The sequence below is a fragment of the Tenebrio molitor genome, chromosome 9 (genome assembly GCF_963966145.1).
Source record: "Tenebrio molitor chromosome 9, icTenMoli1.1, whole genome shotgun sequence".
NCBI lineage: Eukaryota > Metazoa > Arthropoda > Insecta > Coleoptera > Tenebrionidae > Tenebrio > Tenebrio molitor.
The window spans coordinates 13582858-13609885 of NC_091054.1; the positions used below are offsets into that span (position 1 = coordinate 13582858).

General features: G+C 36.5%; 1 protein-coding gene across 1 annotated transcript in view; it reads right to left on the reverse strand.

Annotated features, from left to right (window-relative positions):
- Nucleotides 1-27028, reverse strand: part of lov (jim lovell) — a 106841-nt gene that overhangs the window by 37899 nt on the left and 41914 nt on the right. The window contains exon 3 of the mRNA XM_069059719.1: nucleotides 7213-7249. Within this exon, the coding sequence (XP_068915820.1) occupies nucleotides 7213-7215 (3 nt within the window). The 5' untranslated portion in view covers nucleotides 7216-7249. The remainder of the gene's footprint in view (nucleotides 1-7212; nucleotides 7250-27028) is intronic.

A 27028-nucleotide genomic window follows, 5' to 3' on the forward strand; every position in this document is an offset into this window, starting at 1 on the left:
AGGAAACGGGTGCGAGAAGGAGAAGGATCAACGATTAGAGAGAAGGCGAGGTGTTCGTATGTTATGTACACGCACTGTATGTAAGTTCTCACCTGATGGTTCTCTTTTACACGAGTTCTAGGGTCTTGGTGTTCGCAATGGTCGGGCGGTGGGTCGGAGCTTTAGTGGAGAGGTCGCACGAATTTATGAAAAGGGAAAAATTTCATGGAAACGCTTTAATTTCCCGAAAGAAAACGGACAAAAATTAACGAGATTTGGAGTTTCATTAAAAATATTTTGCATCCCCTTAAAACTAGCAACTAGAGTATGTTTGCAACTTGTGTCTGAACCATATTTTTACGTGTGGGATAACAACACTTGTCGCGCTCTCGTGTGTGAAAAAAAGTAGTGCTTTATATACATGTTGCATAAATAACTATTTTTCTACCGCCAACTTTGTAAGAATGTCGATTTCAAAGCCGTAACAACCACTTAGAGGGCATGCACAAAAAAGTTGTAAAAAGTCCCATGATTCATAAGTAAAACAAAAGAGAATTCACAATTCAACGAACATTTTACGAAAACATTACCAAATTTTATTTAGAGAGCTGGTAGGAAAAAAAAATGTATGCACCTCAGAACGTAGTGTGTTTGTATCAGCTGCATTTACGTTTCTTGATGGATAATAACAATTGTTGGTGAAAAAACTTATTAGAATTGGATAACATTGATCACTAGACAAGAAAATAATTCGGTGACAAATTTGCATTTTTCGTCTAAAGTAAACAATTAAATATTAATTGTAATTTATAAAAAGATTGGTTGCAATAATCTTTTAGAAAAAGTGCAGTTGCAATTATAGTGTGCCCATTTTGAAACCAGCAAAAACAAACATCTCAACGAAATACAAATGAATTTAAATGGGAAATATAAATATGGTGACAATTTTCTATCATCGACAGTAACATCTTGAGACAAATGTATACATCCTGTATTACAGGATCATTATAAAATATTGTAGCATCGTAGTTGGCGTTGAAAACCCACACAAATTTTGGATGTGCCGTTAGCCTCGCAACGTTAGACAAACTAACAGCCCTTTCACAATGGCGTTAACGTTACGTCGATGTTAAAACGTTAATGTTAACGTTAGATCTTATTACATGTATTTCACTACTTTTTATAAATTATTTCCGTTGGCTAATGTTAGAATGTAACGTTAAGAATCCAGAACATTTCTAGAATTAACGTTAACCTTAACAATATCATGCAACATTAATTTTCATCATAACGTCATTGTGAACAGTCCACAATGAAATACATGTAATCTTGAATTTCTAGATCTAATGTTAACATTAACGTTTTAACATCGACGTAACGTTAACGCCATTGTGTATGGGCCTTAATAGACAGATTTCCAGTACCGCCAGGAGCGCCACCTATCGGCGATACTAGTCTCACTCGTGTTATGAAGCTTGCGGCACATTCAACTAAGCCACCAACGCCTACTGCGATGGTACAATATTTTATAATGACCCTGTTTAAAGAACTCAAATTATATTTCTGAATTCTGAACAACCTTCTCGTCGAATGGCTTTCAAATGACTTTTGTGGATATCAAAGCTATGAGAGCCAAAAATTAGGTGAACAAGGAGGAAGTTCCATAACTGAATTTGTTTTTCCTCTAATTTTTTTCATAAGTTGACTATATTATACTACCATTTAAGAAACACAAAGTTTTGGATAATTTTAATAATTATTTATTTATTACACTCGCAATCTACGCTCTGGGTACTATGTTTCGGTACCACACCAAAGGCGCACTACAGTTTGAAATCATTAAAAGCATAGGTAAAATTATAAGAGCAGAAACCAATTTAAATGATTTGGTATTTAGTGTTCCGCACGATGTAACCTAAACTCGTCATCACAAAGGTACCGTTTTTTCAATGAGTTAAGCGAAACTAAGCTCTTTGTTAAAATACATAACTAGATGTTTAACGCTACCAATTTTCTTATTTAAATTTTGAACTGTTTCATAATCTAGAAAGCAAATGCAGTCACCGTCAAGATTTACAACACAAGAACAAGTTTGTCAGTGGTGTGGAGACACATTTTTGAAAAATTGGGATTTTATATTTGTTTTTTGCAGCTTTGAAAACTGAACATGACAATATAGATAATTCATTTAATCTGACGAATTTATCGTTAAAATTATATGTCCATTCAGTGTGGACGTTATACGAAACAAAACATCTTAAATTGCATCTTGGTTCAAACACTTTACGTCGGATCTGATTGAATCTCAAAGAATGGAAATTTTAATCGTGACTGAATACGTTGCTTGAACTACAATAAGGCACAGTACTGATTCGTAACCTTTTTAATGAAAAATATTCAGTGCGTCCTGTGTCGCGTAAGAAGTTTTAAACTGTAAAGTTTAGTGCTTAGGACAAGTAAAGGAGTCAAACGGACCTTAAAATTTCAGACTGTTTACATGGTCCAAGTCAAAAATTTAAATATTTAGTTACATGAACCTCTAAAATTTGTTGAAAGTGAAAATCGAACAAAAAAAAAATAGGATAGGATAATAGTATACGAAGCTTTCAATATGTCAGATTCAGAAACGTTAAAATTTAAGTTAGGAATTTCAAATGATTCAGCTAGTTTATTTTATGTGCCGCTCGTCAGTGGAGATAATAACTTTATCTGCCGCTCGTCAGATGCCATGGCAATAAAATAACACTTGAGCATTATCAATCCAGCAATATAATGTCTACTGACGTTTGAAGAAAAACATTTTTAGAATGTTCACAGACGTAGTCATTTTTATTATAAAAATATATCTCACTAGTTCTACAATGTCTAGGTAATGTAATAGTTATTTACGAACCGAGTGCGAGAAGACATTTTTCGCACATGAGCGCATTATTTGAAGCACAAGCGACGAAGGAGCGAGTGCTTCATTTGCGCGAATGTGCCGAATACGTCTTTGCCCATCGAGGTTTGTACAATATTTTTTGAAACGAACATGAGCATTTTTAAATTGTTACCCAATAGTTCTCAATTTAGTGAATAGATGGTGTTTGCCCAAGTGTCAATCGAATTAATAGCGATTTATTTTCATTCTTTCGAAATTTTCAACATTCAAATTGGAGAAATGACGTTCTGTAAACTAGATTTTATTATTATCATGTCAAATTATTTTCAGAATGCTCAAAAAGGTCAATGCTTTTTGGATGATTTTGAAGCACTAGTGCGCGAAATCTACGTTCACGGTTAACTGTTGCGTTTGCGAAATGTCATTTTGAAGTTAGTGAGTTCAAAAAAAAAAGTAATATGAATATGTGAATAAATAAAATGTATGAAAGGTTTTTTCTTTGCTTGGTCCATTATTGGTTTCTGAAGAATATGTAGAGAAAGCACAAATATATCACAAATATTCCCTTATGCTTTTTTTATATTATTTTACTTATAGTCATATGTTTTTTATAAGTTTTCCATATTATTTAAACAGAAATGAGATATAGGTTCTTTCTGCTTTGATCGGACTTTCCAGGTAAACGTGTTATCAGTTCCTCCACCTTCTTCCTGGAATGTCATTAACTGGCAGGTAGCAAGATTATCCTTCTTTACTACATGTAAATGATATTCTCAAAAATTTTAACTTATCTGAAATACAAAACCATGGAGGTTACAAAACACTTTATCTCCCTATCTTTTATTATAAAATCATCATTCTATGCAATTTCTTGTTTTATTTTATTCTAGTACTCTGAAGACACAAAACTTATAGAAACTAAACTGTGTGTCGAAAAAAATAATCTGTCAACAACCTCTAAACAATATGTACTTACTTTTCGTAAGCCCGACTCTATGTATGGGTAAAAAGTGAAACAAGAAAAGGATCTGGACTTGAGCCTTGCGGGACACAAAGGTAATTGTGTACTTTACCTACTTCTGGAATTTTCGCGTTTTTTGTGGCTAGACAGCCTCAGGGCGTCCTCCTACATCGTTTCTCACCACTCGAATCTTGTGCAAATTAATTTTCCTTGCCCTTTAGTTTACTAGACATTGATGCGACCTTGACGCGACCTTGAAACACAACAAGAGAGAAAAACAAGGGCATTTGCACAAGGTTAGAGTGGTGGGAAACAATGTAGGAGGATGCCCTAAGGGTGTCTGGCCAGAAAAAACGCGAAAATTTCACAAGTAGCTAAAGTGAACAATTACCAAAAAAAAATTACAGAAAAGTTTTTTAGGTTTATGTTTTTTTTTTTAATAATTAGACACATTCGGTCGAGGATAACTGGAAATATGTCTTCTTTAATTGCAACAAATTCGAGAGAAAATGTCAAAATAAATTAGTAGTGTAGAAGTTGAATTTAGTAATTCTCGTGGCAATTACGTCAGAGTTCTGTGTAAAAAGCGGGTGCATTTCACCCCATATGCACCACGTTATCGCCACCATCAGCAGAAACATTTAGTTCGCGATCGGCTGCAGTAAATTACTCGCCATCAAGAACTCCACAGTCCGTCTTCGTCTAAACTAGCTTCCGGCAACGAACCCGAAAGAGACGGAGCTCTTGCGGTTTAACAATAGTCAGATGAGTGGATCCGTTTACGTCTCATACAAATTAACCTGCCGACTAAATTTGTTTAAAGCATGCAATTATCATGGCCCGTGCTAGGTTTAGACTGGCACCTCGTGCATGCCCTCCGATATTCCGTTTTCTTGTACGTCGAAGAGAAAGGCCGAAAGAGCCCGCTTATGTTACGATATGATAATCGATTAATTTTTCCGGCGAATTATCATAATCCCATTTTAATTAATCGGCGGTTTGCGTGCCGCCGATGACTTATCGGAGAGTCATCGGCCGGACAAAAAGGACCAAATAGACCGTGAATCTGTGAAGATTCGATCTTCGAACAATAAATACGGTGGAGAGTGCGCCATGTGATGCTTACATGTCCGTTAAATCTAAGGTTAACTAACTATTTGTACTTTTAATGGATAATTACAGGTAGCGTAACGTAACTGGCACTTTGTGTTACTTGGCGAGATCTCCTCTCCGTGTAATTACCGAGAGATGTTCATGTGAATTGTTACGAATATCTCTGGTTTATGGACGCGGACGGTGATGGTATTGTACCCCGAAAATAATAAAGGACGTGGAGGCTATTCAGCGGTGGCGTTCCCATCGTGATGGTACTAATTTTTGAACGACAAGCTGAGAGGTAATTAGGTGGTGGTGGTTGCTTTTCGAAAAATCCCACTCTTCCAACTTATCTCACGACGTTTCTGGTCATTTATATTAAAACTGGACAAAAGGAGTAATTACGCAAAAATGTTTTGCAATTACGGTTTGGATGCACGGTACTTATCCCTACTTCCGAGAAAGTGGTGAACATTTTGACTCTAGAATTATGACCAGTTTGAGGGTGTCACCTCCGAAATGGTGAACAATAGTGTATTATTTTATTATACGAGATTTATATGACGCTTGACTTGGTTAGGGCACGACGAACGCAGTGAGGAGTGCTCCAACAGAGCGAGTGTCACAGTGCGTCTTATAAAACGAGTGTAATATACAATTTTTTCAATTTTGGTCGCATTAATTTCATAAAAACTTAAAAATCTAATTATGAAATAATCTAGGGTCTTTTGTGTGGGATGAGTTATGGTGGCATTTCTGTGAAATTTATGCCAAATGTCAAATGTTTTAATTGTTACAGGAGCTCGCTAGAGATTTTTAGATTTATCCTCATAGTTGGCCTTGAAGAGTCGATTGTGAACGCACCACTCGTCAGTCTGTACAGTAAAAACACAAACGATGCAAAAAGTGAGGTTATGTTGAAACAGCTGATCCGTGATCTGTAATCCATGGTGCGATCACAATCGAATCTTCAACGCCTACTTTGAGAATAAATTTAAATGAACACCCGATAAACTTTGTTATGAACTTATTCTTGTTATCAACCTACTTTTTTTTAAATTCTACGATGAATAGTATGAATTCACTCGAATGATTCCACCACTCGCCCTAGGCTCGTGTTGAAATTTTCATCCTCTTGAATAATAACCATCATTATACTCTCACTGAAGAATGTATTGTTCTTTGACAGGAAAAATATTTATATCTAGAGAATAAAAGTATAGATTCCTGAGTGCGCCTACATATGTTTACATTGGCCTGATTTAAACCCAACAGAAAATACGTGGGATAGTCTTGATGATTTAATTGAAGGCCAACATTACAGTCATTTTAGATCTTTAAAAGAGTTGTTCACTTCGGCGGTAATGACAATTGACCATTTATAATGTTGGAGTCTTCAGAGGGATTTTTTTTTAAATTTGAAGTTAAATTCCTATGTTGTATTGGTACAACTACCTAATAAAATAACCATATCAATTTTGCTACCATATTTTTATCCGTACTTTTACAGGAGTCAATACCTTTACTGCTTTTTAAATGAATATTATAAGGGCAGAGATAAATCAGTTTGTTCCGTCAATAAAATTTACTTATCTCGTGTGAATCAATCTACGAGCTGACGTTTGTGTTTCATGGCCCATTGATGCCTCAGATTTTTTCCTCTATAAAATCAAATAAAGAAAACAATATACTCGCACTGAATAAAAACTGAAGTTGTGATAACATCTAAAGATATCGATCGAATCGGAATAATTTAGAGGCAGGAAGCCTAAGCTTGGCGCTTATTTCAGTGCAATTATCGCAATATGTGAAAGCCATTCCTAATAGATTCACATGGATAATTGATTAAAGCCAGAACATGTTCCCGTTCGGATCAGAATTAGTGTGTGTAAATTGTGTGTTGTAATAAGTTGGCGTTTCGTATTTAATCCGGTATGACAATATCATCATAATCGTCATCATCATCATCAGCGAGATGAGCATCGCGACAAAAGCTGTGTGTGCAGGAGCGAGCATCTCGACGGCTTTTCTTAAGCACACCGACGAGTGTGTATACGTACAGTTTATATTGTCAAGACTATGACGACACACGCCACTTGATTTTCAGGGTTTAACGTCACCATTTACTCACTTGTTTCTATGTCTTTGTTTGCTGTTATCGCGGATGTTGGCGATAAGATGGATGCCGCTGGGATGAAGGCGTTTTCAAACAAATTATTTCGTTTTTCGTCGCTGCGACGTAAAAACGGAAGCTTTTGGAAATGATTAAATCGTAATGTCAGAAAATGGGACTTACCATATATTTCCATTTAAACGAGACTATCGGTGACGTTCTGAAACGAAAGAAAAACTAGTTAGTTAAACAAATATTTTTTCAATGAAAATAAACGAACTTGACAAAAATTTACAATTATTTTAAGAATATTGAAAGGCCCAAAAGGACTATCTTAAGTGTTAACTGATTTCAATTAAATTTTCCCAAAATGTATACTCGGAGGTCATTCGAGTTTCTTGGAGTGGGGTCTAAATTACTCAGTTGTCCTCCCGTAAAAATCCCAGACTCGTTCGATTGGGGACAAATCGGGAAGCAGAGCAGGTCATGAAAGGATGTTGACATTAGCCTCTTCCAGGAACTGTGTTGTAAATCTTGCCGTGTGAGGGCGCGCATTATCATGCCGAGAAATGGGGTTTACCAGTCCCTGAAGGTATAGAAGAACAATAAGCTTTCTAGTACATTGGTCATGTAACTTGCGGCCTTTGAGTTGTCTAGGATGGAGAGTAAAGGTGAGGTTTATTCCACCCCATATCACCACTCTTTGTGTATGGACACAAGAAATTCTGCATTTACTCGTCATGCATCCACAAAAACAGACGATTGGAAGGCAAAGCACCTTATTCGGCGATATACGAATAAAATTGGGCGTCCAACATCTTCCCTCCATTTATTTCCAATGGTTCGGGTTGTGGATGATCCATCTGTGAGGGACGAAGTCGGCGTTCTTCACGATCTGAAGTTCTACGTTGAGCTCCACATCAACGGCGACGATCATGAATTCCTTCTTCAGACCATCTAGATCGACATCGCTGACCGTTAGCACACACGGTCAACGATTGTTCAAATTGAAAGTCCGACCTCTCTCATCCTAATAATTCGACTACGTTCAAAAGCTTTAAGGTGTTACGATTCAATGAAAGTTAGTACACAAAGGATATCAGATTTAAAAATCAAATAACTCAAAAAGACTATTCACTAAAAATATCTTCTACTATGATAAGAGATCATAAAAAATTTAAGAAATGTTGGAGAGTTGCTTGGTGTATCTGTATAGGAACTAGAGCAATATCATATTCTTCACATCAAACGATGGTTGTGAAGAGAAGACAACAATCATAAATGTACAGATACAAACTAATTATTTGCTTGTAATTATTTTTCAATACTTTCCCTCCACCACCCGGCGGCACGGCAATTTTGCCGGAGTACATACACTATTACGGATATTACTATCAAGTAATAGTGCAGTGCTAATCAACATAATTACCGGCGTCTCGCCTCCATATTTTGACTTTGTTGTGTTTTATTATTTTCTGTGTCAATGTTAAGGAACTTCCTGACGATATGACATGAGTATAATAATATACCTTTTTGAATTTCAACTACCAGTGTGTTCCCTAAATCCAGAATGTTTAAATTTTTATAAAGAAATTGCGGTACTATTCCCGTTGCTGAAATTATAAGTGGTAAAATCGAAATTTTTTCTAAACACCAAAGATTTCTCAAAGAGAGCTCTAAATATTTATTAATTTTTGTGTTATATGTCTGTGTTATATTATGTGAATTTGGAACAGCTATATCTAAAAGATATGCTTGCTTTTGTTGTTTATTTAAAATAATAATGTCATGCTTAATATGAATGTCAGTTAAAACTATTCATTTTCCAAACAACTTTCTGGTTTATAACTATTATTATTACTATTTTGTTTGCATTGTAGATTATTATCTTTAGTGTTTTAAGAAGTCTTTTTTTAAACCAGCTTTATAGGTCATAGATGAACATAATTGAATCCAATTATGTAACAAGATTAACCCATTATACATGATAAAAACAGAATTACAAATAAGACAAAACTGAAAAAAAGGTACAATGAATAGATATGATCCCACGATAAGTGAAACAGACTGTTTAACTTCAAACAAAGATTTGTTTATTTAATTTCTTTTTAATTTATTCACCGTGATTCAGTGTCGAGTAATTTATTGTCCTACACATGAAATATAATCACATTTGGATACTAGTTTTACTCGACATGTGAAAAATTTACTATACCAACGATGACTATAAAAACAAAAGGAGTTAAAGATTGAACGGATTTATACAGATTATAGAGATTTACAATTCAGGTCAAATCGTGAGATAGTTCACATCAATTTTTGATATCATTTCGAGTTCTGAGGTTTTATTTTTTCAAATCAAAACATTTTTCTTCTTCTCTTGTGTGCGGTTTCTCTACGACCTGGAAGAGTTTCTTAATTAACATAGTTTTTAGCCTTGTAATAATAGAGACACAACTACAATAAATGTCTTCTCTGTATTAATGTAATTTGGCAGAATCAAAAGTTAATCCTTTTCATTACCATACATTTTTTTTTATTATACTGCACTTCATCCAATATATCATGCCTTCAAATGAAAACTTGGGTTGAGTCGGCGGTGAGAAAAATAAAATCTTTGGAACAGTGTAGAGTTTGAATTTCCCGCCATTTGACACAAATGACATTTGTTTATGTTTAATCGGTACATGATTAGACATGTTTTTTTTCAGCAAAGGGTGCTCTTAAATATTTACTCCGAGAATAGGAATCGTTAGTTATTCTATTTTTAATGTAAAACATTGCAAAGAAAGGAAAAAACAGAACGATTTTTTGTTTATAAATTTTAGGTTAGTTGTCAACATGCTATAATTACAACCGTCAATTTACACTTTAAAAAAGCAAAACAATTGACGGTTTCCAACGCCTCCCCAGCCCAGGATTTCATTTGAACGCTCGATATAACTTGCAGCGTGAAGTGAAGGTGAAGCGCCAGTGTCAGGAATCGGACATTTGCTGAAGAGGCAAAAAAAAACAAGAATTAATTTTGATGAATGGGGGTTATTATAATAAGAATATAACAATTGTGTAGGTAGGTGGTGCTTATGGATCAGGTGGAATAGTAGCGGCCGGGGAAAATGGGAATCTAGCTTCTTGACTTCAATAACTTTGGGCTTTATTTAAATAAAACTGTAAGGGTTATCATTATTAAAATCTACGACAGTCAGATTCCCATTTTCCCTGGCCGGTACTATACTCCGTTTCGATTCCTTGGTTTTTCATTAAACAACTCCTTTTTTTTAGAATATCTTACATAAATATTACAAAATAAGAAAAAGAAACTGCCTTTTTGACTTTTAATAATTATCTAAAATGTAAATTGTAATTTACCTTTCAATATTCTGCATCTTTAACAAATGGCCGTAACGTGGCCTTGAAGTTTCATGCTTGCATTGTTTGTCGCCTGTCTAATAAAATACAATCAAAGTGTGTGGTTATTACAGTACAGAAACTCGTAAGATAATCTTGAGTATTACAACAGTTTAAATTCCGGAAGCTGTTTGTTGTAATTACATAATTCATTCATAACGTACCATGTATTGTTAGGATTTTTACTATTTAGAATCGAATTAGTACTGGTATGAAGTAATATTATTCTCAATGTATTTCCAATACAATATATTGTACAAAAAATATCTTTGGTCCGAAGGTCTCGAAGAGAAAGAAGAGTTAACAAATATGTAGTAAAACTGACATGTATCGGGTGTTCATTTAAATTTATCCTCAAAGTTGGCATTGAAGAGTCGATGGTGAACCACTCGTCAGTTTGCAGAGTGAAAACATAAACAACGCAAAAAGTGAGGTTAGATTTAAACAGCTGATCCGTGATCCGTTACCCGTATAGTGCGTTCACAATCGACTCTTCAACGCCAACGTTGAGGATAAATTTAAACGAACACCCGATATATCCCAAACGAATCGAGTCAATTTTCGTTTTTCAACCAAAAAGTTTCTCTTGTGGTGTAATTCATAAATTTTTACATTTTGACGCTGTTGACAGATATGGCAACTGAAGGCTGATATGAACTAATCTACGAATTGACTTTTGTTCGTCAGCCGTACCTTCATAATATTCTTTTTCATTTTGATGTACCCGAGTATGACAAATTTGTCTTCAGCAATGACTCTCGAATCCCATTCGAAATTCGAGCTCACGATTCTTAACACACTCGATCATGCGAATCCATTTCGAACGTCTTTCACGTGTGTGTCTCCTCGACTTCCTCTCTCCTCACGTAATTTAAACTCGACCGATACCATTCGAAAGAAGAAGAATAAAAAAAAATAATCGATCACGAATCGTCGTTAATAAGACATCCAACTGATTATAAGGCATCCTGATTATAGATACGGGGAGTTTCCACGGGATATGAGCTAAGTATACGGCGATAATTCATACCGAGCCGTAGACCAGGAAAACGTTTTTCGACGAGGGGGACGGGGACGGGATCGACGATGAAAAAATAATAAACAATAGTTCATGTATGCATAAAGCGAGCGGACACAATTTGTAAGCACGTTGCAGGTTAGCCAACCGTGGAGACCTGAGATACTTGTTCCATGTAAGGTTGGTATTACACCGTGTGCTCCTCGCCACTCGATCGCCCGTCTGATTTATGACCAACACGGACATTTAATGGTGTATTTTGTTGAATACTAATTGTGGGATTCACAGTTTTTTTACGGGGGAATTAATTGGACGCGGCACGGCCACTAGAATTACGCGCCAGGTGGGTTTCATTGAGACGCCGGGTATGTGGCGATGACACGAGATGAATCGGTGATGTAAGCGGTGATCCAAATAAAACGGTTTCACGGTCAAGGGCATGGAACGATATTGCTATAATTACGACTGTAAAATTACGCTTATCTGTGAAGATATCTTGAAGTTTTTTCAATTTATTGCATTTTTTTAATTTTTCGCTTCTGAACAATCTATGTTTATTACGTCTATTTTTTCTAAAGATCTTTAATAATTATTTATTTTCCTCCTTTCATTGTTTAGGAGTTTTAAACCTTCTGTTATTTGCTGCAACATGATTTTTTTAATACTGACAATCTGTCAAAATCGATTGAATTTTATAAACGACTCTTTTCGCAACTAGTGATGAAATATCATAAATATAAATATATAATATTTTAATTTGACTTTGGATTATGTCATAGCTTATCAATTTTTATTTAATTTATTGCAACGTTAATAAGAAGGAATTGCGAGATATCTTAAATATTTTTCTAATTCTCTAATCTAAATTTCGGACGTAAACACCTATCCGCAGAGACAATGTATCGAAATATCGACCCTTATCCGATGCAATAAAGCACGCAATAAAATAATTGCTATCTTAAACGGATTGCAAGACTTTAAAGACTATAAAGTCATAAAATTTGTTTTATGTCAAAGATACAATCAAAAACGATATTGTAAACTGGCTCGGTAAGTGACCACCTGTAGTGCTCCGCTCTGCAGAAATTCCCTCGTGCTCTACACTCACACATGCACACAAAGCAGACAATAAACCTAGCAGCACCCCTTCCGACGCAATAATAACGATTAGGTCGCATCGGGGACGGCCGAAGGAAAATAATACAAAATCGATATCTTAATAATTAAAAATACATAAAATCAGTAGGAAGGGAAGACGGTGCGACCCCTTTTTTAATGCATGTGACGAGACTCTCTCGTTTCATAAACGATAACGAACGGTTCTCATCCTTTGACCGGAATTAATTCGGATCGAGTTGTTCCGTATTTAATTAATTTAATTTAATTAAGTTACTTCAATCGGGTGGAAATTAGAAAATTGGGGGTCGGCATTAAATGTGGAGGGGTGGCGAAGGACCGGTCGAGGTTTGGGGCCACCGACGACGTAAATTTGCAAATCTTTTTTTTCTTTACGAAGGACTCCGCATCTCACCCCTTTCTGCTAAGCTCCGTCAAGACGAAGGAAAAAACAAATAATTAGCAGTTCTTTGTGCGAAAGCCTGAATTATTTAGTACACAGTACATGAAGGATGCTCCTGGCTGAATTCTTTATACCAAACTCACGAACTTGCCGCCATTGAACAGTTAATTAGCTCCCGCAAGAAAAATTTTCTTCTATATATCCATATAGCGTGCGTTTGTAGAATAAGTGGCGGCGTTGCGGTTAGGTTTCGACGAAAGAACCACCGGGGTCCCTTAAGACCCAACTCCCTAAAAAAATGAACGGGACGTATAAAACTACCGATCAAAGTGGTTTCGACTCGAGTAGACCCTTACGAAAGTGAAGTGATGTTGATGGGCATATTATTTATTGGAAGTAATTTGGACACAAGTTCGCTCATGGGCTTCAAAAGTGGCACAACTGAAAAAATCACGGATAAGGCACACATCAGAGAGATAGAGGAGGTAGAGAGAGTGCAAGAAAAATATTTGAGATGGGTGCCAGGAGTGGACAGAGAAACGCCAGGTTACATAGTGAGGGAAGAGTGCAAGAGGAATAGGCTGAGAGTGAAGGCGGGAAAGAGAGCGAAAAAGTTTGAGGACAAAATGGGTGGAAAGGAAGAGTGTCGGATACTAACGGAATGCTGGAGAGAAAAGAAAAAGAACACAGAGAAGAAGGAGAGAGAGAAATATGTACTACCAGAGGACCTGGTATGCCAGTGAAGAAGTGGAAAGATTGAGAGCAAAAGGAAGATGGATGAATGTAGAGCTGAGTGAAAGAGACAAAGACACAGACAAGAAAGAAAAAAGAGACAGAATCAAAGAATCTAGATACAACAAGGAATATGATAGGTATATGACAGAGGAATTCCGGATTACCTGGGAAGAGAGAGTGCAAGAGAAAGAAAAACGATGGTGAGATTCAGATGTGGGGATGAGTAGAGAGAACACAGGTATTGCATGAAAGGAAAGGAAGAACGTACTGAATGTGCTATGAAGAGATAATCGAGTACATGTGGAATGGATGTAGCAAAATGAGAGAGAGGGAGGGAAAGGAATGGGAAGACATACTGAATTAAGATGGAAGGGAGGTAAGATGGATGAAAGAGATATGGAAAAGGAGGGAAATGATAGAGAAGGAGAGGGGTGGGGATAGGAATTAAAAAGATTATTTTTGGAATTGATAAATCAGCTAGATGGAATGAAAACACATATTTATCAACATCATGACTTCAATGGACAATTGGGAAAACCTTTGAAATTTTTTCTTCAGAATGGGTGCCCAGTCTAAGACTTATTCTTTTGATTTAATGTTTTCTGAATTATCCTCTTTATTTCTCGAAGAACTTCCAGGCATAATGTAGTGAGAAAAAATGAAATACATATTTTTCCTTGTTCCTTTACCAACATTTCATAGTTTTCAATTCATCTTCCACGCTTTTGAGAAATTCCTACAAGTTATCTATCGCTGTCTTTTATATCTTGATATCTAATTGACATTTTGTCACCGTATAACGAATAGATCCAGATGAACTTATATTTTCTAGTTTTTGTTGAGAGACGTCAATTTTATGACTACTGCTTTATGTCTTTCATCAACAGATAAACCATTTTTAACGCAGTGAGATAAAACAATGTTTTAGAGAAAAGACTAGATTCCTACATTTTAATGTTTTCGATGGGTGAATAGATACAGTATTGTTTGTGTTCTAGATAACCTTGACGAAGGCGCGAAACCAAAACCGATAAAGAAATAAAACGCTGTAACAGACACGAAAAGAAATCGCATTATGTTCCTTATATATTCATACGCGAATCAACAGATCCGATGACCTCCTGGAAAACCTGTCGCCAGATAGCGGAGGGTGTACGCGGGGATCATTCGTTTCCGTCTTAATCCCTCCGTATGAAGTCTGAAGGGGTTGTTAAAACATTCGTGCTTCCTCGGCGCGTTTTTAATCAATACAAGATTGCATTTAAATAAAATAGCTTTAGCGGCTGTGCGAATTCTTCCGTCGCCCTCCTCAAACAAGAAGAAAGTAACGGAGTCCGCAGCGTTCCATATTTATGCATATATGTAAGAGGGGCCTTGTTTCTGTTGTGTTTCTTCACGCAACATCGAGTACTGCATATGTATGTGTAAATGCTGAGTGTATGGTCTGCACGTTTCGTGTGGAAAAATTCGTCGGGGCATGTGGCGAAAGGGCCGCATTTAAATAGCGGATCCGTGATGAAATTGGAGTTTGGGTGGATTAAATACTGGTCGGGAATTATTTTTCTGGACGTCTGGGATGTAATTGAGATCGATGTGGGGCGGGAGCGGCGTTTGTTATCCAAAAATATTTTCACTTCATATAGAGAATTGATCAACATTAATTCTATTCTAGTCCCTTCGACAAGGAAACCTGAAGGACGTAGAACAACTCGGTAAGTATTCTACAAGATTCAAATCGAAATTTACTAGTATTAAGTTCATTTGAATTGTATTTCTTGTAGATCTTCTTTTTGTATTGAAGCATTATGAGTTCGTTCAGTATCTTACTCACTTACAGAAACAACAAAACATTTTTGCAAAATATCTGCGACATAAAGGAAGATTTTGGTCATGATGTGACGACAAAAAATCAGAAATACTCACTGGTATTATGAATTTTGTTCTTTGATTTGTTACTATTAATGCTAATGTCGTTGATAGTTTGCTAGCACATAATTATCGGGTATTTAAGAAAAATTGTTTATTACGTATCCTATGAAGAATTTGCCTGTGACGTCCTTGATTATAGACAGAAGAAGAAAAACACGACGAATATGGTATGGAAAACTGGTATGGTGTCTTGAGAATCACCATTGAGGGAATGAACCACAATCAATTGCCTTGCCAGGCAGGTAGGAAGAAAGAAGCAATTTGGTCTTTGTTCAAAGACGTCACTTGGTCATTGTTTGGCAACTAGTCTGGATGAACAATCGGTCGCTCCTGGATTTCATTAGAGGTGTTCTAAATGCTCGACCATACATTGACAGGGTTGATTTGATGCCTTCTGCTAGTGTAGATGTGAATTTTTTTCCAGCAGTTATACGAAAATATATATTGTTAGCAACAGAAGAAGGGAAGAAGCTTTACCGCGGTCTCCACAGTGGTCTCCTCTGCTACTCGAGAGTCAAAGAGACCACGATTCAAGTTGCGCAATATGAACAAATCTATAATAATTTATTTCTTTGTGACTTTCTATTATTCTCTCACTAGTGTGTAATGGTGAACATTATTTATTTGAAATTACCATAGTAATATGCTTATTATGAGTAGGTGTTGGATAAATCATTTATTTCACACTGTGAAAATAACGCCCATTCTAGAAGCATGTTTACAAAACAAATACTCTTCATGGTGTTGCATGAAATATTTTTCTCTTCATTCTTTTTTATTCAACCTGATGTATTTATAATTGAATTGCTTATCAATAGTACTTTCGATCCCATTTTAATTAATTTCTATTTAATTAGTAGTTTATTAGTAAAATTAAATTTCTTCAATATCTTTAATTAACGTAATCAAGTTTTTTCATCTTGAAACTACACACCAACACCAATAAAGAACAAAACATGTCAGAAAAATGTATGTGGATGTCGTGTTTTTCAATCTATATTTGGGGATATGTTGAATGTAATATTTTTTGGTCTCGAACGCCGAAACTTTAAGAATGGGTGGTAAAAGTCAAACATAGACCACCCGAATTAAGGCGTTACGGCAATAAAGGCAATAAAAATAGAAAAATATTAACTTCCCCCGTTTATTTTTTATTGGACGGTTTCCGACATATCGGCCCTGCATGGGACAGGAAACGGTTAAGCCTTTTTTGACCTAAACAGACAATAATAAAAAAAAATCGGTGTAAAGAAAACATGAAAGATAAATTTTAAAAAGTCATTAAATTAAATTTTCAAGGTATAATTCACCTTAAAAATGCATAAGTTTGTTGTAATATATAAGTTAAGACGAGAATAATCAATATATTTTTATTTGAATTCCTTTACACGTTTACTAGTTAGGGTGCCATCAACAGAAAATATTTTCCCCAAGTAGAGAAGAAAAATAACCGAAGAACCACATTCTCGTGTGCCTTTTACTTCTTCTAACTAATAACAAAACCGCCGCTGGACTCTATTTTATGCATTTGTTAAACGATCGCACAGTTTAGCTGCCCCACCCTGTACGTGTAGAGAGCTAATGAAATTGCAGAAATTAACTGATACATGCAAGTTGTGCTGAAAACATCGACATTTCTAAATAACATTTATGGCAAAATTCCATTCGACATTGATTGAAGTAACACTTTAATGCTGTAACTAATTAACTATAGAAATTCCATAGAAAAAATTATTTTTACACTTGGTATAATATGTGAAAGTAAACTGTACGTTTGTTATCCTGCAACAAATTACATATTTTCAAAATCAATAGAGACTCTTTACGGTTCCGCTAAATGTCAAGAGTCAATAAAACTGAAGCGATTAACCTGCGACTTAGATCGATGATATCTACAGTGTTGCTGTTTGATACCATCGAAAAATACAAGGCGAACTAGGTTACGTGCAGAAAAAACAATTAAAAAAAATACGATAAGAACGTGAATTTTTTAAATGCTTGATATTTTTTTATCTTATTTAAAAAAATCGCACTCAAAAATATAAACGATTTGTGTCGGTAAAGAAGGTAAAAATTCACACTGCGTGCAAATGTGGGGTGTGTGGCTGAATTCTAGGTGAGTTATTTAATTTGCCAAGATTTTTCAAATTATTTCGATAAGTAGCGGGGCACAGCATCGAGGCCGGTTTATATTTATCATTCTGGTATTTCGATTAAGTAATGGCACTGATTGGACAAAGATTTATAAGAGGAATTATTGTTTCGGGTGTTCATTTAAATTTATCCTCAAAGTAGACGTTGAAGAGTCGATTGTGAATGCACCACGGATTACAGGCCACGGCTCAGCTGTTTAAATCCAACCTCACTTTTTGCGTTGTTTGTGTTTCTACTCTGCAGACTGACGAGTGGTGTGTTCACAATCGACTTTTCAACGCCAACTTTGAGAATAAATTTAAATGAAGATCCGATACATTAAAAGAGCTTGAAGAATAACCGTCAGTACGAAGTATGTATATATCATTCTTGGAATCACAAAAAAATTGCAATGATTCGAAAGTAGAACTTGTGGAACACCAGTGGAGTAGTGAACAGCTGGAATCCATATGGTGTGTACTGTATATATCGAATAAATTGCTTCTCATTAGCAGATATAAAGACATAAGTTGTAAAATTCCGTCAGAAGAATCACCAATATTTCAAATCTGCTTCGGTTTAGATGTTTAGAAAGTCTTGATAACTGACATATCATCGTAGTGCAACCTAAAACTTCACTTAACAAATTACTATTCAAAATGCATAATTTATTTACGGAAACTTAGAACACTTGGAAACATTTTTTGAGGACTATGTACTTCTTTTATTGTTGTTTGGTCAAACATTTTTCTTCAATTTTTGTGCCGAAAAACACTGCTTTTCCCGTTTCAATGCTATAAGAGAAAAAAATAGAATGGGTATATTTTAAGTCTATTGGCTTAGATAAAAAACATTAAAACATAAAATTAGTTGAATTATCTTATTATAAACAAATTAGATATTTTGAAAGAAATTGTCACATCCGTGGCAATCGATAAGTATTCAACTTACTGAGTTACTAATTTAAAAGGCACAATAGAGTAGGAAGCATTGTTTGTTAATAACTGGCATCGTCTTCATCTTCAGCATGTTTACGAGCCGCCGTTTCTTATTAATTAATTATTTAACATTCTTATTTCGTTTTTACTCCATAGTCTTAACTCACTATTAATTAAAGTTTCCTCATTACATTTCCGAGCGTGCCCATCTAGGAGTCCCGTCATTTTTTTATTGCATGTTTGTTGTTATTCCTGCACCCCCGCTAAAAATAGCCCGAGAACAACGACATCAGCGATAACATCTTGGTCCGTCTACCTGTTTCGACCCTCCGACTGGCGAAACAATACTCAGGTACTTTCAGCAAAAAAAAACAGGACAAGTCACGTATGAGCAGGTATGTAGGGGTACTGTCCCTCCGCAGTTCGACGTAATTGCCGGCGTCCGTCCCTCGCCGCCCCCTGAAAAAGCGAGATAAGACGCGAGGGGCGAATCCCGAGAATACATGCATAAATTAAAAACGTAAAACATCAATACTTTCTTATTAAACCTCCCTCCCCCTTAATGACAATCAAGCGGCCTGGGAGCGTATGTGGAGAAAGGGGAGAAAGAAAACTCGCCCCGTTCGCGGGGCAGGGCGCGGGACGGGGGCGGGACGCCGCCGACTTGCGCTAAGAATAAGAATACGTGCATTAAAAACGAACATCAATACTTCCCTTATTAAAACTCCCTTATAATGACAATCAAGACGGCTCCGGGAGCAGCGTGTGTGACGTCTCTCGGGGTGGGGAGGGCGTCGCGGAGGGGGGACCGACGGATCCCCCGCTTATGCATCACGGCACGGCCGTCCGCGATAACGATTTTTTTGTTAATTATCAAGTCGCGTATGAGGCGAGGGGTGGGAGGAGGAGGGACAAGACGCGCCTGCAAATTTCCAAGGCGCTTCCTCCCCTCCCTCCTCCAGTCGGTCGCGGGGGGAGATGCTGTTTTTTGCCCGGCCGTGTTTACGCGTAATTATCGGTCACGTGTTCGCGTGTGTGGGGTGGGGACGAGCCCGGGGGGGTCGAGGGGGTAGGGGGTGGCGGAGGGCGGCCGGGATCGATTAAAAATTCCTTTCGATTAATAATTGAGGATCTTCTTTCTTGAGTGTACCGAAGGGGTTGATGCTGATGAGGGCCGGCTGGAGGGGTGGGTCGGGAAGCTGGGGTGGGATGAAGAAGACTGATTGTAGTCAGTGTGTGTCGGGGTAAAAACAGTAAAGAGAGTGCGGGCGAAATGAGATGAGCGCCCCCGCCTCGGCCCGCCTCGACACGGGGGTGAGTTTTAGACACACACGGCGCCCTTAGCGGACCTTTGGTTTATTCGTCGTAAAACGGCGAATTGGGGCCGATCATTTGCATACGTTCGGCGGTGTTGTTTATTGGGGACGTTTTAAAACCAGGGCCGGACTGGCGGTTAATTGCGACGGCAGTATCCCGGGCCGTAAATAATTCCGGCCAATAATAGCCACGCCAACTTTTACAACTTCTTTTACGATACGTTCTCAACGGGCCGTTACACTGAGCGCATTAAACGGCACCTGGATGAGAAATGTTAAGACGTACTTTTGGGTACAATATGTATACAATTTTTTTTTCCCAAAATATATTCCGATAAAACTGAACACAAATTTTCAAAAATTATCAACATCGTCCATCATCAAACCAAAAGCTTTAAAATCAGTCTTTTTCAAAAAGCAATCTCCAAATAGGATTGTGCCCAAAGTTGAAATAGAAAAAGAGAATATAAAAAGAATAATGATGATACAGAAATCTTTTCTGATGTTTTGATAACAAGTACAATTTTGAAAAATATTTCTAAAAGTACACATGTTACATCTCCCAACTTCAGTTCAACTTATCCAAATGAAATCTTATCAATTATCATTTAAAATTATTAGTAAAATTTGGATTCTTTCTATGCTTTTCCCTATTAGAAGTGTCTATTGTTTCTATATTTAATTTCAACTAGAATACGTTTTTGTCATATAACGTGTGTTCAAAAATATTTGTAGTCAAGCGCTTGCTTTTGTTTCCGTGAACATATGGCGTAGCTTCATCAGCTGTCAAAACATAGATGTTGAATGTCACTTATTCAATGAACAAGCAGTGGTATGAATTAAAACATACCTATTACAAAAACGACTGTATTTGTAAAAGAGAGAGAAAATCATTGCGTACAGTTTTATTCAACGCTCGTTAGAATTAAATATGTATCTAAAAATATCGGAACAACATACGGAGAAAAAAATATCTTCCTTTTTCTCTTCTTCATGATTTTTTTCATCTATTCCTTCCCCATTGTAATCGTTTGTACTAATGATTTTCCTTTTCTTCAAATATCTAGTATTGGTTTCCAATTTCTTCAGTTTTCGTTGTTAATCATGCAATCACATAATTGTGATTTTTTTCCATATTTTGATACTTCATGAATTTTCTTTCAGTTAAAGTACAACATTTTTGGTATTTATTTTTTTTGCGTTGATGTTTCTGTATTTCTGAATTTACTTGAAGTTACAAGGTTTAGAATAGATTTCTAATCTTTTCCTTTTTATTGAATTCTTTCTTCTCTATTCTTCTTCTCTTTTTCTTTATAATTATATTTTATCTTCTAGTTTTTCCCTGACAGTTCAAAAAGAGTGATTTTTATAATTTCCCTCTTTGAAAATAGGTAACGATAACTATTTCTGTCTTTACGAGACTTGTTGCAACAATTTTCCGTTGATTAATTGTCGGATAAAAAATTCGTTTGTTATAAACGGTGTTGACAGCTTTTTAAGGAAAAGTGTGCCACCCTTGGGCGACCTTGACCGGCGATGCAAATCGTTGCATCGCCCACGGCCGCCACCCCTCGATCATATTTTTTCTGTTTCCGCCGGTCAGCGAACTGACCACGTCCACCACGCGGTCCCGTCCGCCGTCCCTTCGCCGCCCCCGCTCCGACGCTCGCGCCTCCGCGATTTTTCCCCATGCCTTAATTACATGCAAATTCTTGCCGTGAATGTACAATCCGCCATTTTCTAACTCAATTCTCGTCTTGAAGGAGTCTTATTCCTTTGTCTCATATATACGTATATACTTTCTCGGCTCACGCATTTTAAACATCGGCCCCTTTCTTTCGGATTCTTAATTAGTAATCGTCCGTCTCTGTCTGGGGAGCGGCGCCGTCCCGCCGCCGTCTCCGTCGCTCCCGTATGGAAATGTGACGTCAGCCGGAGACGAAATTAAAGTTCCCCTTGCGAAAACGAAATTTTCTACACCCGTGCAGTCTTTCATTACACACATACAGGAGGAGGCTGTTTCTCTGCGATGTCTTTCGTTAAATATGCCAAACGGTACCTACGTGTATCGGTCTCGTACTCGTTATGGCTTCGTCGAATTCGCGACGAATTACAACAGCCGCTGCTGCCGCCACCGACGCCGCTCCTGATGCTCCTGCTGCGGCGGAGGGATTTGTTCTGTTTTTCGACGGACGCGCCACTTCTGGACGCGCTGCGTCGGTCCACTAAATGCTGTAGCGATTCTTTTAATCCCACACACAATAATTACTACACCATGATTATTTACACTGATTGCGATTGATTTTCTTTTAATTAGAAATGGTGAAAGTCTTAAAGGGAATCATCATCAAGAAGTAATACAGTAGAATACGAGAATGCCAAGGTTTAAGGAGTGTGAAAATGGCTGTAAGGAACATACCAACTATAATTACTGGCACAGGTGGAAAAACAATAAAAATGTAAAAATTAAAATACCAGATGTTTCATTAAAATGAACATGTACATAGTGAGAAGCTCTTTTCGTTTTGTTTCTGCAACTGCAACAACAGTTGCTGTTCTGCTTTAGTTTGCCATTAAAAATGTAACTAGCTTAACTATCTACTATCTATTATCTCTAAAAAAAAATGATGATCAAGAGCAGCTATGAAAAACAAAAGGATCGAAAACATGTAGCGCAGCTTTATATACCGGGTGACTTTTAATAATGATTGAGATCAATTTAGTGGGTTGGCACTCCCGAATAATTGGTACGCCTACTAATTTGTCAAAGAATTGTCTGTTGATTCACTTTCTAGGTTAAGATTCTGGAAATAAATAATGACAATTTGACTTATTTTGGCGTTTGAACTGTTATATTTGAATTTGACAGTCGAGTGTACCAACATAAAATCGAATCGATGTTTTCCGATCGGTTTGTAGCACCTACTTGAGACCGATATTCGTCGTTTGCGTAGATATGACTCATAGCCCACGAGAAAATCCAACACCTCTACAATACATAGGGTAAGTATACTATCCTAAAGTTCAGTTGATGTGATTACTTGGTTGCCTAAACGCAAGGGGCTCAAGATTATGTGACTTAATGTTTTATTTAAAAATTATAGAAACAAAAACACAGCACAAAAACAAATGTATCGTTTTCGTAAGAAAACTGTTCACTGCCCTGTCTGCAGTACAATCTACACATATTTGTATATTTTACAAATATGTGTAGATTGTACTTTCCTCACACCTTTAATGCTCTACAGTTCCGACCATTGACCTGACCATTGTTTAATAATTTTTTCTGTTTTATTCTGTAATTAAATTTTATTTGAATAATTGATTGAGGAAAAGACAATGTACATTTTTGAAAACAATCACTTTCAAAACAATCTTCTATAAAATATCTTGAGGGATCTACTTTCAAAAAGCTGTTGGCAAGGAATGTGTTGAAGCTATCTCAGAAATGTCGCCAACACATTGCAAGACAGAAAACGAGAAAATGCTTTAATTGGGACTTGTTTTTGTAAAAATTCTGTCATCATTCTTTACTTAGAAGAAGAATTATCCTACCGGAACAAATGACTTTCATCGCACTTTTGATTCTTCATTTTTGTTGTTCAATTTCCTTATTAGCAGGAGTGTGCAAATTAACGCACAGGCCTCACAGTGTCTGCGTTCCAACAGCAAAGCGTCCAAATTTCTGCAGAACTTTAAACGATCCGAATTATCAGTTTTCTTCTGCCTCGAGTTCTGAGGCTGCCTTAACAATTCCTTTACCGCGAAGACAAACATTCGTGTTATTAAATAACTAGCGCAACTCCTCATCCCCGCTCTTTCCCGACGACACACATGGCCCTTCGGGTCTCGTACGCATGCAAAATCCCGCAGATATATTATTTTTGATGTTCGCCAGATACGCTTTAATTTAATTCTCAACAGGAGGCACGCGATACTAAATATGGTATAATTTGTGGGCCCCTTCTCCGATTTTATTACTATAATCTCCCGTATTTTAGCCGGTCCCGCATTAATTCGGATTTATTCCTTGTCCCACACACACGATCCGATCGATTATCCATCGATCCTGCGGCCGTCGCGGTGCGTCACGTCGAGAGACGTCGGAAAATCGTGCGTGAAATTCAAAACGGAAAAGCATGTGGGAAAGCCGGGGGCGCCGTAAATTACGGCGGGACAATTAAACAGCAAACGGAGCACTTAACATTTCGCAGGAATAAAGTAGCAGGATACATACACACACACGCAGCAGGAGAGGTGCGTGCGTGGAGGTAAACGCGCATAATTTATATCGCTCCGGCTGCGCTCCGACACTCCTGCTGCCGACAGTCGACCAGAGGAGTAATGGGCCCTAGACGCCCTAATCAAAAGTGAAATTCAGACGTTTCGTTAGGAGAAAACGCAATATTCTAAGCTGGGTCTAGTTTAATGCGGTAAAAACGAAACCGGAGCGAGGGTGACGAGTCGGCGAGAGGGAAGCGGCTCCGGTGATTCCGGAGGTGACTAAAATTTTGGTCAGCGCTGTCGGACAACTGGACGCTGGTTCCTTAAATGACAGGCAACACATCATGTAAAGGGAGAAATACAAAGAGAAAAATAAAAAAAAACCTAACAAGGGAGCGAAGAGATGAAACAAAAATATTGTTTAATATTGTTTATAATTACATAATTAATAATTAGATTCGTGAAAGAAAGTGGACGTAATGTAAAATAATAATAATAAGTATATAAAATAATGCTTGACGGAAATATCTGTAACGATAAATTAATCCGGCCTCGATACCGTGCCCCATTTTTAATTACATAGTTTCGTTATAAGTTTTATTATTTCTCAATATATTCATGTGAAGTATAAAAATGAGATGTTTTCATTGTCTTGTAATAAGTTATTTGGGCACTATTTAGAGAATCAGTTAATTATAAATCATACTAACTTATTTATTCTATGTTTGTTTAAAAATATGGAGAATTTTTAGATTAAAAATTAAAAGTTATCAACCAATCAAAAGAGAATACTAATTAGAAAACTTTCGAGAGAAGGGAATTTAAGTTGTAAAAGTATAGGGAGAAGAGGCAGAGGCTTAGTATAAAGGGGTCACCACTGTCAGAACGCACTGAATTAGATCAATTACTCAAATGAGATTTGAATTTAAAATTGAGTAAAAACAAGATGTTAAACTATAGTCTGGTCCTAAACTAACTCGTTCCTATATTGTGCGTAACTGTGTAAACTTGAAAAATACTTCATGGAATTAGCAATGCAGCTTTGTTATTGGTTAATTTATTAACAAGTATACAGGGTGCCGCAAAATTAACTTATTCCAAGTCGGGGGTCTTGTAGGGAAAAATCTCAGGAATCTCGAAAACATAAAATAAAAAATATAGGGGGGGTCTTTACAAAGATATATGGGTCTGAAGGTTCAAACGTTTCATCATGTTTTCTTCAAATAAAAAATATAAATGGTTGACATTCATTTTGAAATATGGTGAGGATGATTATGTAAAATATTAAAATATAAATGAAAAGACATTTCTTGAAAAAAACAGCTTTACCTCGAAAAAATAAAAGTTTTATTTTTCCAATTTTTGTTCAAAAGGGAAGTACATACAACATAGCTAGAATATTAATCAGGTACTTTTGAACAAATATTGGCAAATTTGATATTTTTTTCAAAGTGACAGCAATTTTTTTTAAACATTTTTACTTAGATTAGTCAACAGGATGTCCCCTACTAGCCCCGAACTCGGAATACGATAATTTTAAGAAACCCTGTATACCTACTTTGAAAAGTTCAGATAAAATCTTGATTGAAATTTCTTTAGATCTTGTCAAGTGATATAAATATCATCGATGAAATTTACGAGTGAAACCGAGTTGCAGATTCAACGGCTCCAAAGAAAGAGTTGAAAATGCTGCTCTGGTTTCGCGAGATATATCATCGATTATTAATCATATTACGAGTTTGTATTTGATGAGAGAATTCAATAAATGTTGTCACCTTTAGAAACAGACTAAAATAAGGTGATATTTTCTTTTGTAATTGATCATCATCGTTGTGATAATCTCTTGCCTCCCTGTGTCAACCAGTTAAAATCCTTGAAAAGGAACCATGTGATATAACAAAAGGAACAAAACGTTTGTCATAAATTAAAAACTCTCTTTCTAGTATGGAAGAATTTGCTATTTTTATTCAATTTTTAATCTATCAAAAGAAATTCGACTGAAGCACTCTTATGCTCGGTGGAAAACGAGAAGTTTTTTCGGCAGTTTAGAAAAAGAATCATCGTAGGAAGAGAGAAGAGAAGCTGAAAATGTAAACATATCACCATCTCAAAAGGAAGTTAAAAATTAAGAAACCACCGGCAAAATTTGCTGTTTCGGAAAACAAAGCATTGTGAATTGTATCATTACAAGGAGTGTGTGAGGATTTTTGATAGCCCATAAGAAACAACAAGTCCCTTCTTCTCTCTTTGCAACTTTTTGCAAAAGCCCCTAGAATGATTTTACTAAATCCAAAGAGGTGTCCCTGTCCAGAGAGTGTATTGACAAGATCTTTGTACTCTCCACCAAGCAGAGATCTGAAGGTAAAATAAAAAAATAAGAAGAAAATAGCAACAAAATAATATATTTTGAAACTAGATAACTGTTAATTTTACACGATCATTTTGACGTGAAATGGTCGGCACAGTTGAGTTCAGTTGATCAGTGATATCGAATTTTTATCTTTTTGGAACAACCCAAAGGAACATTTTGTTAAATTTAAAATTACCGAAAGCATGATATTGTGTCATGACGTTCTATCAAAAGGCTAAATATAAAGGTTTTGTTTCATCTAATCTTCAAAAAGCAAAGATGACTCAGCTCTCTAGGGAAATTCTTCTGGTTGATTTTAAAGAATCACTATCACCAAGCTGATTCGTAACAGAATTGAGGCATGCCGAAAGCTGCCTCCAATTGTGTTATCGCCTCATGATAACACAGCCGTGCACATTACAATCCTTG